This window comes from Polypterus senegalus, chromosome 4 (genome assembly GCF_016835505.1).
Source record: "Polypterus senegalus isolate Bchr_013 chromosome 4, ASM1683550v1, whole genome shotgun sequence".
Lineage (NCBI taxonomy): Eukaryota > Metazoa > Chordata > Cladistia > Polypteriformes > Polypteridae > Polypterus > Polypterus senegalus.
Genome location: NC_053157.1, coordinates 62,332,011 through 62,349,675, shown reverse-complemented (window position 1 = coordinate 62,349,675; position 17,665 = coordinate 62,332,011). Strand labels below are relative to the sequence as shown.

The 17,665-nt window shown below is 38.3% G+C and overlaps 1 protein-coding gene across 3 annotated transcripts in view; it reads left to right on the top strand.

Moving 5' to 3' along the window:
* The first annotated feature begins 441 nt into the window (after positions 1–441).
* fam189a2 (family with sequence similarity 189 member A2) overlaps positions 442–17,665 on the top strand; it is a 39,941-nt gene continuing 22,717 nt past the window's right edge. For all 3 annotated transcript variants that reach the window (XM_039750754.1, XM_039750755.1, XM_039750753.1), the window contains exons 1-3: positions 442–756; positions 7,524–7,580; positions 16,724–16,834. In XM_039750754.1, coding sequence (XP_039606688.1) covers positions 553–756; positions 7,524–7,580; positions 16,724–16,834 — 372 coding nt within the window. In that variant the 5' untranslated portion in view covers positions 442–552. The remainder of the gene's footprint in view (positions 757–7,523; positions 7,581–16,723; positions 16,835–17,665) is intronic.

The window sequence follows — 17,665 nt, the reverse complement described above, 5'->3', positions numbered from 1 at the left end:
TCTGGCCCAATACACCCTACACTGAATGTAGCTGATGTTACAATGTTAAATTAAACCTTCTACTTTCAGTTTCCCAATCTTAACGTCTGCTGTTTTCCGTGGTCTTCCATGTGTCTTGCCTCTACTTGTGTTACACTCTGAAGTTTCTTCTTCTTGTCAGTCTTTTTTTTTTTTAAACACTGCTGCGTGATGCGACCTGTACATTTAATTGCGCTTTATAAAACAAACACTGTGGATAAACAGCAATAAAGTGGCAAATATCTGCTCTCTAGTGCGTAGCGCTGTAATGGAGTGGACACGGCGACAAGCGACCTCTCGTGTCAAGTAGCCCGGAGGTCAGCGACAATGACTTTTCTAGGCTCGTCGCAGTGTCACAGGACCCAGCAGTGTGAAACGTAATCCGTCGGCAGGAGCGCGAGGGCGCGCAGCGGAGTTATTTTAGAACTCCAAAGTGCGAAAAGGGAACATGGCAGCAGCGGCGGCTCTCTGCTCCGCCTGGGCCCGAGCGGCGCCCTCTCTCCCCGCCGTGGATCACGCCCGCTCGCCTCGATAATGTCGCGTTTGGCGCCCGCCGAGTGCCCGCGCGCACTGCGTCCTTCTCGAATCGCCGCTCAGCTGCCCGGCAGACCGCTGCTGTCTGTCGGACTGCTGCAACTCCTGCTCGGATGCGCCATGGTGGCGCTGTCCCTCAGCATGTCGCCGCCCGTGAGGAACTCGCCCGTGAGGAACTCGTGCCCGTTCTGGGCCGGCTCGTCGGTGAGTAGCTCCAGTGTGCAGAACGGACCGCGAGAAAAGTGGAAGTGCGGGTGTGACCGGGAGCGAGAGCGGTAAGGGAACTTGGGCGTCAAGATGAGTGCCAAAGGAACGCGAGAGTGCGGTGTGGTGAGAGGAAAAGGGAGGAGAATGCCCGGGGGCGGGTGTGCGTCACCGGGATACGTGTGCCAGAAGGATGGCAAGTCCTGCCAGCCATCCATTAAAACATACGCGTGGTCGAGGGAGTTAGCGTTGAGCGCAAAACTACAAGAGGGCATAGGCAGCTGCACATAACCGACAGAGTGACGCACACGTCTTTGTGATCTGCCAAGAAAATAACGTGGTGAAAAGGAAACTCGAGAGACGAAGAGAACACGAAAACTCCACACTGTGCCGGATTGAGCTGGGGTGCAACAGCGCCACTCGTGGAGGAAACTGAAACTGCGAAAACGTCGGAACAATGAAAGGAGAGCAAGATTGAGACAAAAGGTCCCAGCGCAGCAGAGTGATCATGTGCTGCAGACGTGTGTGCCTGGAGAATCCTCGAGGAAACCCAAGTTGGAAGAATCACATTTATTGGCCAAGTACACTCGCATAAAGGAATTTGACTTTGGTTTTTAGGAATCTTAAGCATTTGCCAGTACTTAATGTTCAGGAATGTAACTTGGTAGCTTAAGCTGTTTATGACATAACACATCATCACATACACAGGACAATTTAAACAACATACATTATAAATAGTTGCAGAATAGTACAATAGTACACATATGAAGGAGATTGCATGCTCACACCCTCAGTATTTCAGAGAATTAATCAGGGGTCCTCAACTCCTGGGCTTGAGGACCCCCAGTGGCTGCAGGTTTTCATTCTAACCCTTTTCTTAATTAGTGACCTGTTTTTGCTCCTAAATAACTTTTTTTGAATTCATTTTAATTGGCTAACTCTTGAAGACTCAGACCCCTTAATTGTTTCTTTTTTCTTAATTAGCAGCCAAACAAGAATGAGATACAAAATGAACCAAGACCAGCAAACTGTCAATCATACAATATCTGAAAATAAAGAAAGGTGAAGGTCTCAGGAATGTTGATCTGCTCAGGTCCCCAAAACATTTTAACAGCGCTCTTAGAAAAGAGAAAATCAATAATTTCAGTAATGTTTGTTATTGCACAATGAGAGCAGCAACTAGCCATGGAATTAAAGAATGGGTTTAATTACCAACAAGAAGCAGCACCTAATTAAGCAATTGGTTGGAGTAGGAGAAGAATAATGTCGAGACCCTCCATAATAACACTTTAACCAAAAGATTAATTAGTAAATCTAAATTGGTCCAAGTGCACCCTTGTTCAGGGTTGTTCTTGCCTTGCTTTTTTATGCACTTTTAATCCCTGAGGGGAAATTGTCTTTTCACATGAACTTTGGAGTTCAGACTGCAGGGTCATCATGATCAGATGGGGTAAACTCTGGCTTCCTGTGATCATTAAATTTAATCATATAGGTTTACAAAAATGGATGTATAGACTGATGCTTATTTTGTGTTGTTTGTGTTATTTTTCTAATTTTATTATACAGGAATGCATTATAAATTCTTTGGAAACACAACCCCCTTACTTTCATGTCACTAACACTGTTTTTGAATTCAAATTTGAACTGTTGTTCATACAGTGTCTACGTTAATCTAGCAAAGTGCATCAGAGTGGAAAGAAAGTGAAAGGGAGAGTATCAGCTTGTGAAACAGTGTGCAGAATAATAGTTTTAGAAAGAAGGGGAAAGTGAGACAAAACTGACAAGAAGGAAGTCAGTGTGCGGGAAGAGAGGACATGACAGTCCATTTAGAAAAGTCAGAGAGGAAACATAGAAATGAAACTGTACATGTCGGTGTTTAGTCCCATGCTGAATCAAACATCTGCAGTCTCTAAAGCAGGGTTCTCAAATTCTGGTCCTGGAGGGCCGCAGTTGCTTTTCTTTTCTTAATGAGTGACCTGTTGTTGCTGTTAGTTAAAGTCTTTTGAACTAGTTTTAATTGACTTGCGCTTGAAGACTCAGAGCCCTTAATTGTTTCTTTTTTATTAATTAGCAGCCATACAAAAATGAGATGCAAAATGAGCCAAAACATGCCCAGCAAACGAAAATAAAGAAAGATGAAGGTCTGAGGAATGCTGATCTGCTCAATTCCCCTAAACATTTTAACAGCTCTCTTAGAAAAGAGAAAATCAACAATTTTAGAAATGTCTGCTATTGCACAATGAGAGCAGCAACTAGCCATGGAATTAAAGAATTGGTTTAATTAACAACAAGACTCAGCGCCTTATTAAGTAACTGGTTGGAGTTTGAGGCCCTGACTTAGTTGGTCTGCTGTTCACTCACTCACTTCACATTTCATTTCTGTTTGAATGCCATTTAAGGAAAGAAATGAAGCAATTCAGAGGAATGATGAGGAAATTCAAGGGAACAAATGTTAAAAAATAAGTCAATTCCTGCCCGGGGTTTGATTCCTGCTTTGCGCCCTGTGTTGGCTGGGATTGGCTCCAGCAGACCCCCGTGACCCTGTAGTTAGGATATAGCAGGTTGGATAATGGATGGATGAAAATTAATTCAAAAGAAGTTAATTAGCAGCAAAAACAGGTCACTAGTTAAGAAGAGGGTTAGAATGAAAGCCTGCAGCCGTTGTAGCCTTCGAGGACCGGAGATTGAGACCCCTGCTCTAAACAGAAGCTGTTTTCCCCTTTCACTAATCAGCAGCAGCTCTCCAGGAGGAGTCGTTTGGGATCATGCTCTGATAGCTCGTTGACACACCCATCGCACACCACAGTTTTACTAAAATCCATCCATCCATGCATTTTGATATTGTATTTCCATTTTAACACTGCAAGAAGCCAGATCTAATACCACTGCCATGGCACCCACACTGACTCAAAACAAGACATTTTAAAGTCTATTGTTCATTTTGGACTGCACCAGAAAGGAGCCACAGACAAACTTAGATAGAAAAAGGTGTATTGCTGTAGTAGTGTTTATTTATTCACTTTTGTTAAATAATTAAAATGATAAAAGTACTTAATGACAGTGTCAGAGAGAGGATTGCAGCATTGCTCATAATGACCCTCTGTTTTGTTTTCATTCTCTCCATCGCCAATGAGCCTGACCTTTTAATTAGTTTGTTGATAATGAGCCTGACCTTTTAATTAGTTTGTTGATTCAGTGGGCCTGTCTTGAAGTGATGTTATTGACCCAGCACACTACATCATAGAAAATCACACTGGCCGTCAAAGATTTGTAGAGCATGTAAAAGATGTCACTACCCGCGTTAAAGAAAACACAATTTCCTAAGAAAAAGAGTCTGCTCTGCCCTTACTTACTGTATATAGTTTCTCTGAATTACTGGACCAGTCCAGCATTCATTAAATGTGGTTATTACATGTGTTTGTTTATTCGTAGGAAACCTGGTTTTAAATAAATCCATATACAAGTACCCTTACTCAGGTTAGAGACATCAGGATAACGGCCTCTAAGAAACGGGGTTAATACACATAGATTTCTTTGTGAGCCATCTGGTTATGTGGACCCTGAACCATTTTGCAGTTAAGGATTTTGTATTCTGTGCATGTCTGTTTTACTATGTTAGCCTGCTTGTATCTTTTATTCGTGCATGCATCCATCAGCCACAAGTACAAAACTGTGGAAGTGTCCACAAAGATAAATTTCCTGAAACAAAAGCTCAGGCGATAACATTATTCATTCTCTTGTTTGAAATAATTTGTCTCAATATTCCAGAAATCGATGAATGTACAGTGCTAGGCTCAGCAGTATAATCTCAGGAGACACAGGCTCTATGCTTGTTTTTGGATTCGCAGTGGCCATTGATGACGGTCAATCTGTTTTTAAAGCATGCTTTCATGACATTGGGGTGTTTTAGTAAAGGAGAACTCTATAAATGGACTACTCGCACATGTAAATGGGGTTTTTAAGTTATCCAGGTTTCTACCTTAACCAGGGTACTCACCTTATTCCGCTTTTGTGTGTGCATGTTAACACCCTCATGGACGTGGACCCCCAAGCATTATATCACTTACATATCCACTTTGTTAATAGTGACAGGGCATAATGGCTCTTTGATGCAGGTAAAGTTGAGTTTTTAATAATTCTTTTTGCATCAAAAAATAAATTTCTATACCTGAATCATATACTCCGGCTCATTCCCCTTGTCAACACACTCCATTAGGGAAAAGTCATCAGAGAATTTCTTCAGTTGACATGTAGTTCATGGTGTACAGTGGAAATGTAAAGGGTGACAGGACTGTTCTCTGTGCTACTCCAGTTTTGTTCATATCGAAATCATAGACAAAGTCCCTTAGCCTCACAAACTGTGGTCTGCTGGATAGATAGTCCATTATCCAGGGCACAGTAGGCTCATCCCCCTGCCTATCCCTGATCCTACTTTTTAACAGATGGTGTTGAAGGCACTGGAGAAATCAAAAAACATGGATGTGTTCAAGTATTTGTTGGAAATGGCACGCACACATTTAAGAAAACATGCCTCTAGTTTCATCTTGTTGTGTTCCAAATAAATTTGATTTAAATTAAGATATTTTATTTCTTAATATAAAAAATTTGCTTCATGGATTTTGTGAAAAGTAGAATATGTAATTGGTGCAAAAATAAAAATATCAGTCTCTTTAGTGTATCAGACAAGGAGGCCTGGTAATAGATAGATAGATACTTTATTAATCCCAAGGGGAAATTCAGAATACAGAAAATTATTACAAATTATTCAGAATACAGTAATACAGTGTTCTAATATTGTCTCCGAGATCTGGATTCAAATCTTAGTTTTTGCAGATTTGTACATACTCCCAGTATCAGCCTGGGTTTCCTTTAGGTACTCCCATAGGCTTTGCCATTTTCTGACTCTGTGATTGACTAAGCTGATTTAGAAACTGGAATATATTGGACTAAAGACTAGTTAGGTAGATTACCAGAGATGTTTACAGTCCATTTCCATTCACAGAGTGGCAAAGTGTTGCATGTGGTTTAGCACAAGAAGTTAGAAGTTTCTCTGGATTTTGTTCAAGAGACAATAAGTAGCCTATAAACATAAAAAACATGATATAATGTTTACTGGTTACCGTTACTGCAGTTCTAAGCTGTAAAAAAGTCAGCTCCTTATGGGACATGCATGTACTTAAAGTGCCTAAGATTCTACAGTAAGTATTTTAAAATTTTGGTAGTTTTATTTTTTATCTAAAACTGAAGATTTTCTGTGGCATTTTTTCCAGTTTCCCCATCTTTGAAGTATCTTTTTGAGTCCATTTGCTGACTGGCATTGGCACTAACTAGCAAGTAAATTTTTTCTTTCTGTATCTTATTGCTTCCCTTCTTTGTCAGTTGTAACAAAGGCGCTATATAGGTGCCTGACCCAACACAGATAGACATGGAGGCACGTATAAAAACACAAAGACTTTATTTTTCTTCAGCTGTGGGACACGTCTTCCCCGTGCCACACAGCCCAAACACAGTCCCCAAGACACAAGCACAAACCAGCTCTCTTCCTTTCTTTACCACCTTTCTTTTTCCTCCTTAAGCTTCGTCTCCTTCCTCCCAACTCTGGCTCTCTGAGTGGTGGTGGCTGGCCCTTTTTATAACACAACCGGAAGTGTTCCAGGTGCTTGACCCCCTGGTCCTAATTGCACCTCCAGGTGGGCCTGAAGATTCATCCAGCCAGGCTGCTGAGTCTATGCAGCTCCCCCTAGCAGCCATCCGAGACCCCAACCAGGCTGTGGAGGACTTGATCTCCCATGGAGCCCTGTGGATGGTTGGGGAATCACCGTCAGCCAGGGAGGCTGCCACCAAGCTTTCCAGGGGAGATACTGGACTGCCCATGGTGGCTCCCCCGGAACATAAGCAGCAGGGGCGTCCCTGCCGGGCATGGGACCCGGCTGTCCTTCACCCAGTTAATTGTGCCCTTAATAGATGTCTTATTATTTTTTATGTTTACTTCTTCGGACTTTAACCTGCAATTGTATTGACTCAACATAATGCTTGTTACATTGACAGATGTTTAGACATCTTTGACTTGTCTGATCTGATGAAGGACCAATGCTATCAGCACCAAGTTTAGGGACAGGTTGGACATGTAATGGGCTTCTATTCATTTGTACCAATTTCTGCCCTAAAAACAAACTCAGCCTAGAACAACAGTGCAATGTTTTTTTTTTAGTTTTCAAAATAGTGCAAAATAACGTGTTTTTCAAAAGAAGCCCAAAAAAACTGCAACTTGCGAAAGCTCATTTTTTCCAGTGGAAGCCATAAACAGTGTAAGAAAGCCTTTTACCTGGCAAAATTTGCATAATCATAAGAAACTGTCATAACCTCTTATCCATTTCCTTCTCTTATCATGACAGAACTCTTTGTTGTCTACTAGCCAATGAAACAAAGTCTGAGTCCATCGCAAAGCCCTCTCGCATATATAGTGGGCCAATTTGGAACTAATACACATCTTTGCGATGTGGAAGAAGATGTAGTAGCCACAGGAAAAGAAAGTGCATTCCTCTTTATTTTTACTTAATAAAGTACTTAGAACCGGATTTAAAATGTTTAGCAGTGTTTTTAGTTTTTTGTTGGATGTTATAAATGCAGCAGTATATGTACTAGGAGAATTACAAGAAACTATTGGACAGATCCCTTATAAATGTATGCATTTTAACAAAATATTTATTGAAAGTGGATTTTAAAATACAGGCATGTTAAGTATCAAACATTTATTTTACTTTCAGGTCATATTGTCGGGAATCATTGGCTTAACTACATGGAAAAGACCTCAGCTACTGTTGGTAGGTTGAAATGTTGTATAATGTTATATTTTTCACTTACCTGAGATTGACAAGTCTGAAGCATCAATTCATTAGTTTAAAATAATATTGTACAAATTGAAGGTGAATTCTTCTAAAGTTATAAATTGCTTGTACACAACACTTAATGATATATATGATCTAAAGCAAGCAAAGTTAAAGTTATCTTTCTTGTAATCAAATGGCATCCCTAGGTCATCTTCTGTAGCCAATAGAATATTAAGTTGAAGGTTGAAAATCTGGTAAGGTTAACAGGAACATTTTATATACATTAATGTTAGAAAAATATGTAGACTATTGTAAGTTGTTTGTGCTAACACTTAATTATGAAAATATTAAAGGATAATAATAATATAATAAATAAAAAATGGCATGCAGAGAATATCCATAGTGCATATCTATCTGAATCTTAACATTAATTACTGTTTATCAGAAGATGCATAATTATGTAAAAAATATACTGTATATTAATATTTCTTATGTGTATATTATACAATTTGAGGTTAATAACAACCAACAGAAAGGAGGGTGTATGCCAGCGTGTTCCCACATCACTTGATGGATACTCAAATGCTTCTTAGTTATTTTTGTCATACATTTTTTGAAGGAGTTCTAATTTTTCTTAACATACTGTGTACTTTGAGAAAAATAATTTTAAGGCCCATTATATTGATAATAGTATAGAATATAAAGCATAACCTAAGTATTCTTAACACATAAAGCACGCTGCATATAATGATTTTAGTAAACAGAATATAAAGGTTCATAACAATTTTTAAATCTAAAATGTGTTCTTACAAAATGTATACACCTACCAAACCTGGACATCAGTCATAAGTGTTAGAGATTAGATATTGTAATGGAGAAGCCAACAACTACTTCTTGTTTAAATTTACAAATGAAACTTAACACCTAACATAACCTTCCTAAAATCTACTTAATCAAATTCAGGGTCACAGGGGGTCAAATCCCTTTCTTGGGAGCACTGGGTGCAAAGCAGTAGACAGCCCTACACAAGGCACTAGTCCATTGCCCAGTGACACACACACTCTTGTTTTGCATAAAGATTCCAAGTTCTGAAATCCCACACAAAATTCCAGTACAATATTCTGCTCAATTATAATTGGTTAGTGAAGCATATTGTTCTTTTATGATTTAACTTCTGTTATGTCTCATTCTGACTCAGTAATTATTTTAAGTTTTCAACTTTTCCTTTGTTTTATAACATATTGATACAGACAAGATTAAATTTGCCACATGTGCAGATCTTTGTGAGGTAATGGTACTGTTCTAAAACTTTGGCTTATTTGGATATTGTATACAGTTGAAGTTTGAAACTGTGCATTATCATCAGAATTTACAGAAGTATATTGAGATGAGGCGTGTAAAAAGTTTGAGAAAGCTAAGTAACTGAACTGGGAATATATCTGAGAAAGTTATTACGTCTGTTAGAACTAAAGAACAGAGGAAGCCAAAGAGAGAGAGAGAGAGACATGGTGGTGGGCGGAAGAGATCCAGGTAGCTATGAAAACTAAAAATGAACAATTTTAAAACATGGGATTAACAAAAGAATGATGTGTATTTAAAGCAAGCATACAAAGAAACATGCAAATTAGCCAAGAAACCTGTGGCAAAGAACAAGACAAGAAGCTGCCAGAAAACTAAATGAAGACCTAAATACAAGAGAAAAAAAATGAAGAATTTCAAAAATTGAGAAAGTAAGCACCAAAAAGCAAGCAGGATAAGCAGCATATTGCTATTATAAAGGAATGAGATAGTGATAAATTGATTAAACATGAAGAGCTCGGGAAGATTAATTGGAAGGATTATTTTCATGGGCTGCTGAATGAATGAACAGAATGATATGGAGAAATGGGATGAGGCATAACCATCCGAAGGCCCTGAAATAGGGAATAGTGCACGGTAAGTCAGAAAAGCAATTGAGGAAGTAAAATCAAACAAATTTTCAGAATCATTAAGAATAAATAGGGGGCTCTGCCCCCTGCTCACTTCGCTCGCCAACCCCCGGGTTTGGTTATCCAGATATACAATTTAAAGAGATTGTTATTTTCATTTCATTCATTTTCATGAATTGTTTATTTCTTGATATTTGACAGTAATAAAGCTGTAGTGAATGAGTTACCCCCCGGCCCCCCTGCTACTCTACAATCATTTAAAAGCCTTTACAGCAGCTCTCCTTTAAGCCAGCTACTGCTTATGCCATGCTGCGTGATCTGCATGTCGCACTGCGTGTCGATCATTTAAAAGTCTGTACAGCACCTGTCCTTTTATCTCACTTGTTTGTCTCGTGGGACGTTAAATTGTCTCAGAGAATTTGTTTGTAAGTAGGGCGTGTCATGCACGTAGTCTTGCAGGACTTCAAAGTGTCTTCTGAGAAGAACATGTCTCATCTCCCTCGTCTCCCTCCCAAGATTTTTTTTTTATAATAGAGAGACATTAGAGATGATGAGGATCTTGGGGGAAAAAGAAATAAGATGGTTGCATAAAATATTTAATGATTTTTGGAGTATTGAAAATGATTTAAAAAGTGAGATAGTAACAGGGGAAGAAGATAATGTTAATAGTAGAAAAAAGCTATTGGATATAGTGTTAAAGTTCCGTGAACAAGTAATTGAAACAAAGATTAGAGAGTGTATACAGATTAATGCCAAAGAGTTTGACTTCCTGTTAGGACAGGGCATGATACTTGTCATTTTTATCAATTAGAGAATACAACAAAAGATACTTAAAGGGAAAATGGTACTGGCCATATATTGCTTTAGAAAAGGCATTCGATAGAATAGCAAGAGAAATGTTGTACTGGAGTATTGGAAAAGATGATTTGTGTGAATGATAAAATCTATGATTGACAGTTAACATTGTTAGAACTTATATGGATAATATTGATTGAAATAAAGGGTAGTGTACACCATGGCTCATGTTTAAGCCCAGTAATATTTATAATAGTAAAAGATACAGTCAGTGAAGATTTTAGGAGAGATACTTCTTGGGATATACTTTAAGCATATGCCCTAGCTATTGAAGATGAAACCTCGGGAGAGTCTATCATTAGATGACAGAGCTAACTGGAGAAAAATAATTACAAATAAATTTATAGAAGACAGAAGTAATGGTTTGCAATAAAATGAAGTATCATGTTTATTAAGCCAGTATCTGGCACTGTGCTGAAGTAAGTGGATAGTTTTAAATACCTTTATAGCAGCAAGTGGATGATGTAAAGAGGATATAAAATGAACAATTAATTCTGGGTGAAATCAATGGAGGGAAGTGTCATTGGTGATGTGTGACAAGAAATTGCCATTAAATTTAAAATCTAAGTTATAAAAAGTGGATCTGAAGCATGGACAATGAGGGCAAATACTGCTGAACAAATAAGAGATGAGAATGCTAAGGTGACTGTGTAAAATGAAGCTGAGAAACAGAAAAAAATGGAGATATTAACAAAAAACCTGGACTAGCATGTGTAACTGATAAAGTCAGAAAACAGAATTAATTCAGACATATATGAGAATGGTTGAAAAAAATGGATGAATGGAAGAAATTATTAAAAAAATTGAACAACTTTGTGAGCTGGAATGTTAAAGGTCTGAATCTCGAAATAAAGAGAAAGAAAGTATTCTCTTACCTAACAGGTCTAAATGCTAAAATAGTATTTTTACAGGAGACCCACTTATTATGTAAGGATCAGTCTCGGCTACACAGAGACTGAACTGGTCAAATATTCCATTCCAGCTATACATAGAAAACTAGAGGTGTGGGAATTTTTGTACAGTGGAACCTTGGTTCACGACCATAATTCGTTCCAAAACTCTGGTCGTAAACCGATTTGGTCGTGAACCGAAGCAATTTCCACCATAGGATTGTATGTAAATACAATTAATCCGCTCCAGACCATACAAACTGTATGTAAATATATATTTTTTTTGTTTTTAAGCACAAATATAGTTAATTATACCGTAGAATGTACAGCATAATAGTAAACTAAATGTAAAAACATTGAATAACACTGAGAAAACCTTGAACAACAGAGAAAACTAACACTGCAATAGTTTGCGCTATAGTGCTAGGAGCCGCTCGCTAAAAACACTTTTTTTTTAAATGAGTTTTAAGCACAGGGAAAAAAAAGAACATTTGAAAAATCTGTAATTTAATAAATCACCAAGAAAAATAACAATGCACGCTATGAACCGATCGCTGTAAACAGAACTGAAAACAAAAACAAGCCTTTTCTTCCTTATGTCTCCAGCCTTCCCTCTCTCGCTCTCTCGTTCGCTCTCTCTCTCTTTCATGTGTGCGTGTGTCTCTTTCGTGAGCCTGGAGCGCCTGTGTGTGTGCCTCTGTCTTGCGCGCCTGTGTGTGTGTGTGTCTCTCTCACGCGCCTCTGAGTGTGTGTGTGTGTGTGTGTGTCTCGCTCGCGCCTGTGTGTGTGTCACGCTCTCTCTCTCTCTTGCTCGCTGCACAGAAAATGCACAGGAAGAGACTGAGCATGTACAAACCGAAAGGGAAACTGGCTTGTTCGTATACCGAGTGTGTGGTCGTGAACCGAGGCAAAAGTTTGCCGAACTTTTTGGTCGTAAACCGATTTGTACGTGTACCGAGACGTTCGTGAACTGAGGTTCTTATCTCATTTGTAGTATCAGATATAGTATCTGATCCTGAAGGGAGATATGTGATTGTCATGGGTAATTTATTTAACTGTAAAGTGATTTTGATAAATATGTATGCACCCACTGTAGATGATAGGGACTTTATCCAAAACGTATTTGCATCCATTCCCAATGGCTGGGGACTTTAATTGTGTTTTAAATCCAGATCTAGATAGGTGTCCTACCACATGGGCGATGAGATCTAACATTGCAAAGACAATTACGCAGTGTGGCGGACTGCTGGGTATCCTGCCCAGCCGGGACGCCTGGAAGGACCGGGAGAGGGACAGTACCTCTCCCCTGGACCATGAGAGGGCAGCCGCCCTGGTCTGTATTGGGGCCATGGGATCAGAGCTTAAAAGCTCAACCCTGTTGGGGCACGTGGACACCTCTAGGGGGCGCCCGGAAATTTGTGGAGCTCTGGATTGCAGCACTTCCGCCACACTCGGAAGTGCTGCCAGAAGATCGTCATGAAGCACCTGGAGCACATCCAGGGCATTATAAAAGGGGCCACCTCACTCCATTAGCCAAGCCGGAGTTGGGGCGGCAGAAAGAGAAGAAGAGAAAGAGAAAGAAAGAAGGGACTGAGTATTTGGCTGATTTATACATTGTGTGGTGCTATACTAGGCAAAAGAAGGATTAAAATATGTTTTTGTGGACATCTGGTGTTGTGTCTCTTTGTGTTCAAGGGCTGAACTTCCACAACAGTTTGTAACTGATCACAACTTATCAGACCCCTGGAGATTTCTAAACCCAAACTCAAGAGCATATTCCTTCTACTCACCAGTGCATCACTGCTACCCAAGAATTGATTATTTCTTTATAGATAACAATTTCTTGCCTACGATTAAATCTTGTAAGTATAATGCTATTATTATCTCCGACCATGCCCCTTTCATCATGGAGCTAAACTCACTATGCCCTACAGAATTGATGTCCAATCAAATCGATTTTTTAGAGACAAATATATACTCAGAGGTTTCTGTAGCAATACTCTGGGAACCCCTGAAGGCTATCTTAAGAGCACACATTATCTCCTATCTTTTCCACAGAAGGAAATTGGAAACCAAGAAGGCATCAAAGGTAATCAGTGAAATTACTAGAATAGATCAAGAACATGCCAAGCGTCCAAATGAGGCACTCAACCTCTTGACAAATAGAAAAACAGAACAACTCATTTTTAAATCAAGCCATCATAACTATGAATATGGAGAGAAAACTAATAAGATCTTAGCTCAACAAATCCACAAGCAGGAAGTTCGCAATGCAATCCCAGCAATCACCAACACAGACGGAGACAACATCATTGACCATAAAAATATAATGCATACATTTAGAGACTACTAGAAGCCCTTATATATTACTGAGTTTAAAGAAGACAGACACAATCTAATGCATTTCTGAATGCATTACAGATACCACAAATAGATACTCTCAGTGCAGAGGAATTGCTTAAATCTCTGGCACTATCAGAATTACTAGATGCTATAAACTCACTTCAGGGTGGGAACGCAGCAGGCCCTGATGGCTACCCTGCTGAATTTTATAAAAAATTCTGAATTAAGCTAGCTCCCCTTTTATTAATAACATTTACAGAGACAATAAAATTCTACCTCAAACTTTTCCCCAAGCATTAATTCCTGTCTTTACTAAGCAAAATAAAGACTTATTACAATGTGCATCATACAGACCAATTTCACTTCCGAATAATGATATTAAGATACTCTCCAAAGTACTAGCTAAAAGGATTGAGAAAGTACTACCTTCTGTAATATCAGGAAGCTATATACTGTAACACAATGTGTAGAGTACAAGTCAATGGATGCTATGCTAATCTTTATTAATAAGGCCTTACCTGGACTATTGTGCACAGGTTTGGTCACCATAGTAAAAAAAGAACATAGCTATGCTAGAGAAAGTCCATATAAGAGCTACTAGACTTAGTCTGGGACTAATTGGTATGAGCTATGAGCAAATGGAGATTACGAGATGACATGATTTAGTTTTTAAAATTCTGAAGGGAAGTGGACCCCAGCTATTACTTTAAAATTTCACACAAGTGCTAGAAAGTTTGTCTTTACACAAAAAACGATAGACGCATGAAAAAGGATGCCAAAGATGAAGTTGAATGTTGTAGTTATTAGAAGAAGACCATGAGGACGGGAACAGAAATGAAAATGACTTGAAAGTGCTTTGATTTCAATCTGAGACTGCATTAAACAGGAACCTCTGGTGAAGAAGAATCAATGTGGTTGAACCTGAAATATGAATAGCTTCCTGAAGGAGAGAGATTATTGCCAGCTTCTACAGTAAACATACACGTCATTGTGATGTAATAGAAAGCAATTCATGTTTTTATTTCTGACGTGGAATAATTACAGCTGTTATACTGAATGAGGCATCTTTCAAATGACTAGAAAATGTTACAGTTTTCCTAAATCACTGTAGTGTGTTTTAAATATTACTATGTGTGTGTGCTTAACCTCACTTATTTTATTTGCTAGTCTAAGTGTTGCAGTTAATTGACATTGCATATTAGCTTCTAAAAATATTTTCTCAATAATTTTTATCTAAGAAATTTTACTTTTTTCTTGGTTGAAGACAATTCACTTATTTAAAATGTATCTTCTTTTGTTGCTACAAGTTCATCTGTAATTTTTGTTAATATTCTTAATTTTGCTTTTAATGGTAAATTAGCCAAGCATTAGATTACTTTTTGTTTACATTTTTACCCAAATTCATATATTTTCTTTTTTAAAATTTATTTCCATACTGCACCCCTTGTTTGTAATTATTGGAGGCTGTATAAGCTGTAGAATGTTGCTATGATTTGAAGAATGTTTTGTACTATGCTTCTTTATAGATTTAAAAAAAGAAACAAATTGCACAATATGATTATTTAAGTAATAAAAATATTATTATAGCCCTGAATCAACATAGAAGAAATGAAATATTTTCTGTATTTGTTTAAATAGTTATTTAAAAAAATGCACGGTGGACATGTGGGATACACATAATCAAGTAATACTGTATATTAACGTAATCAAAATAATACCTTCATTCAACTGTTTATGTTCATGAGTCCACATTTTTCCCCAGTCCAAGAGCATGCCACTCCCTTTGGCAACACTGTCAAAATTATATCACATCTACTATTACAATGTGGGAGTGACTGTTTAGAGAAGAGCTGTGAGCTGTTTAAGTACCTGTTCCATTGCTTCTTTCCTTCATGAACATCGTCAAAATGCTGCTTAGTGTTTTTCTTGCCTAATTTAGAGTTTTTGTTTAAATCTACTGTCAGCATGTTTAAATTGTTACACTAGTGCTAATGTAAATTGTAGCATTGAAGGCCAAAAGCCAGGTATTTGCCACCCTGAAAACAGCAAACCATTCCTCTGACAGTATCTCAAAATAATTGTGCTGAATCAGTACTTGCCGAAGTATTTTTGGCCAGCAGGTTAATGATTTAACACACTTCTTACAGTGCAACCTATACACATCATCAGAGATGTAACCTGGGGTCATCAGGTATTTCAGGTCTTTCAACATCATACACCCTTGCCCAGGTGACCCAGCCAGGGGTGATCAGCCCCCGACTTGTATCTTTTTGATCCACAGCCGTTTTGATGCTTTCTCAGCTTCATCACTGATGTCCGTGATGGCTCTCTTATTGTGCAGTCCCCTGATCCCCAGCTCTTTGAGGGCCCTGCAGTGCGAGTGACCAGCAAATCCTTAAAGGGATAGCAACGGGCCTTCCATCCCCTGCTTCATCATTCGCTTACAAACTCCTCATACTTAGCTTTCTTCCTCTTAAATGCCTCTCCCATCTGGTCTTCCCAGGGTATAGTCAGTTCCTGTAGGATCACTTGCCTCGATACTTGTGACACAAGAACCATGTCAGGCCAGAGCATGGTCATGGTAATGGTGTCTGGGAATTTCAGCTGTCTCCCCAACAATCAATGTAAACACATCTTTAAAACAGAAACATTTTTCATGTTTTAGTAATAATTGACAAAATGTAGACATGAAAGATACAAGTATAACAAAACAAATGCACTTTTATTCAAGAACATAACTGAAGAAAAAGAAAGCAGGTTAGGGTAGATTATTGATATGGCAGCTTGTGTGGTGCAGTAGTAAGGGCTGCTTCCTCCTAATCAAGAGCTCGCTGGTTCGATACCAGCTGCCTCCCAAATTTACCATTTTGAGTAGGCTTTGGTTATTCTAGTGTTAAATGAACTTAACTGATATGTATAAAAGTGTGAAATTGTTTTGATTTTGATCATTTCTTTGTATTTTACCAGTCTTGTATTTATGTAATCTAATGCACTTTCAGACTCCTTAAATAAATTTACAATAATTGTCAGAGCTTGCGGCATACACCTAGTGTTCATAGTCCATCTCAGATTTGCTTAGAAGCATGTTTGCTGTTTCTGTAGTATGTCATTTCTTTTGTAGGTAAATCTTTTTGTGTTGCTGTCAGTTGTGTGTGTTATCCTCAACTTGGCTGGAGTTGTCCTCTGCTGCCAAGGAGCCCAATTTGTTTCCAGTATGTCCAACTGTTATATGGTAAGAAGGAAAAGGAAACAAGTGTAATTATTGCTTTTTATAAGAACATTCTGTAAAACTGTTAAATTTGGTGAATGAATAATCTGTTTTAACTCTCACTAAGGAAAATACAAATACATTTCACAAAAATGTCATTTAATCCTTTAGTAATTGAGCCTATCACTATGCAAAACACATACAAATTAACAGTATAAATGAGTGAATCCCACTATTTCAGTCAATTTTACACTCAATTCATCATTTTTACTTTTAATTGTTTACTAAGCCGTCTTTTGTATTTTTGCCAAAACCTTAAATGGTTATGTTTCCTTTGCAGCTTTCCTTTTGTTCTCACTTTCCTATACAGTTTGCTGCTTTCATTATATCCAAATGTTGACAACACTGCATGATAAAGCCGAGAAATAATGTCAGTGCCATTTTCACTTGTCTGCTCATTTGCTAGAAATGTTTCTTAATGAGCAGGCGGATGAAAATAGCAGTAAAGTAACTGCTTATCCTTGGCATTCCATGTTGTTTGCCCTGGTGTCTGCATTGCTCATTGCTAGTCATCAGCTGTCAGATACATTTAAGGGCTCGAACACTACAGAAAGCAGTGAATAAAAAAGAAATGGCCAACAAAACATAAGCATTTAAAGATGTAACAAATAATGAAAATATTTACAATTTTTTTTGGAAATGTATGGTTGTGATATCAGATGAAATGAAACCCTGCAGCCATTGAGTCCACCTTGAATGAATCTGAAAACCACTTGTATAAATTAAATGGTTTACTGGGTTATTATAGGATGTCACCAAAGTAATTTAATTACCAAATTTTATTCTTTACATGAA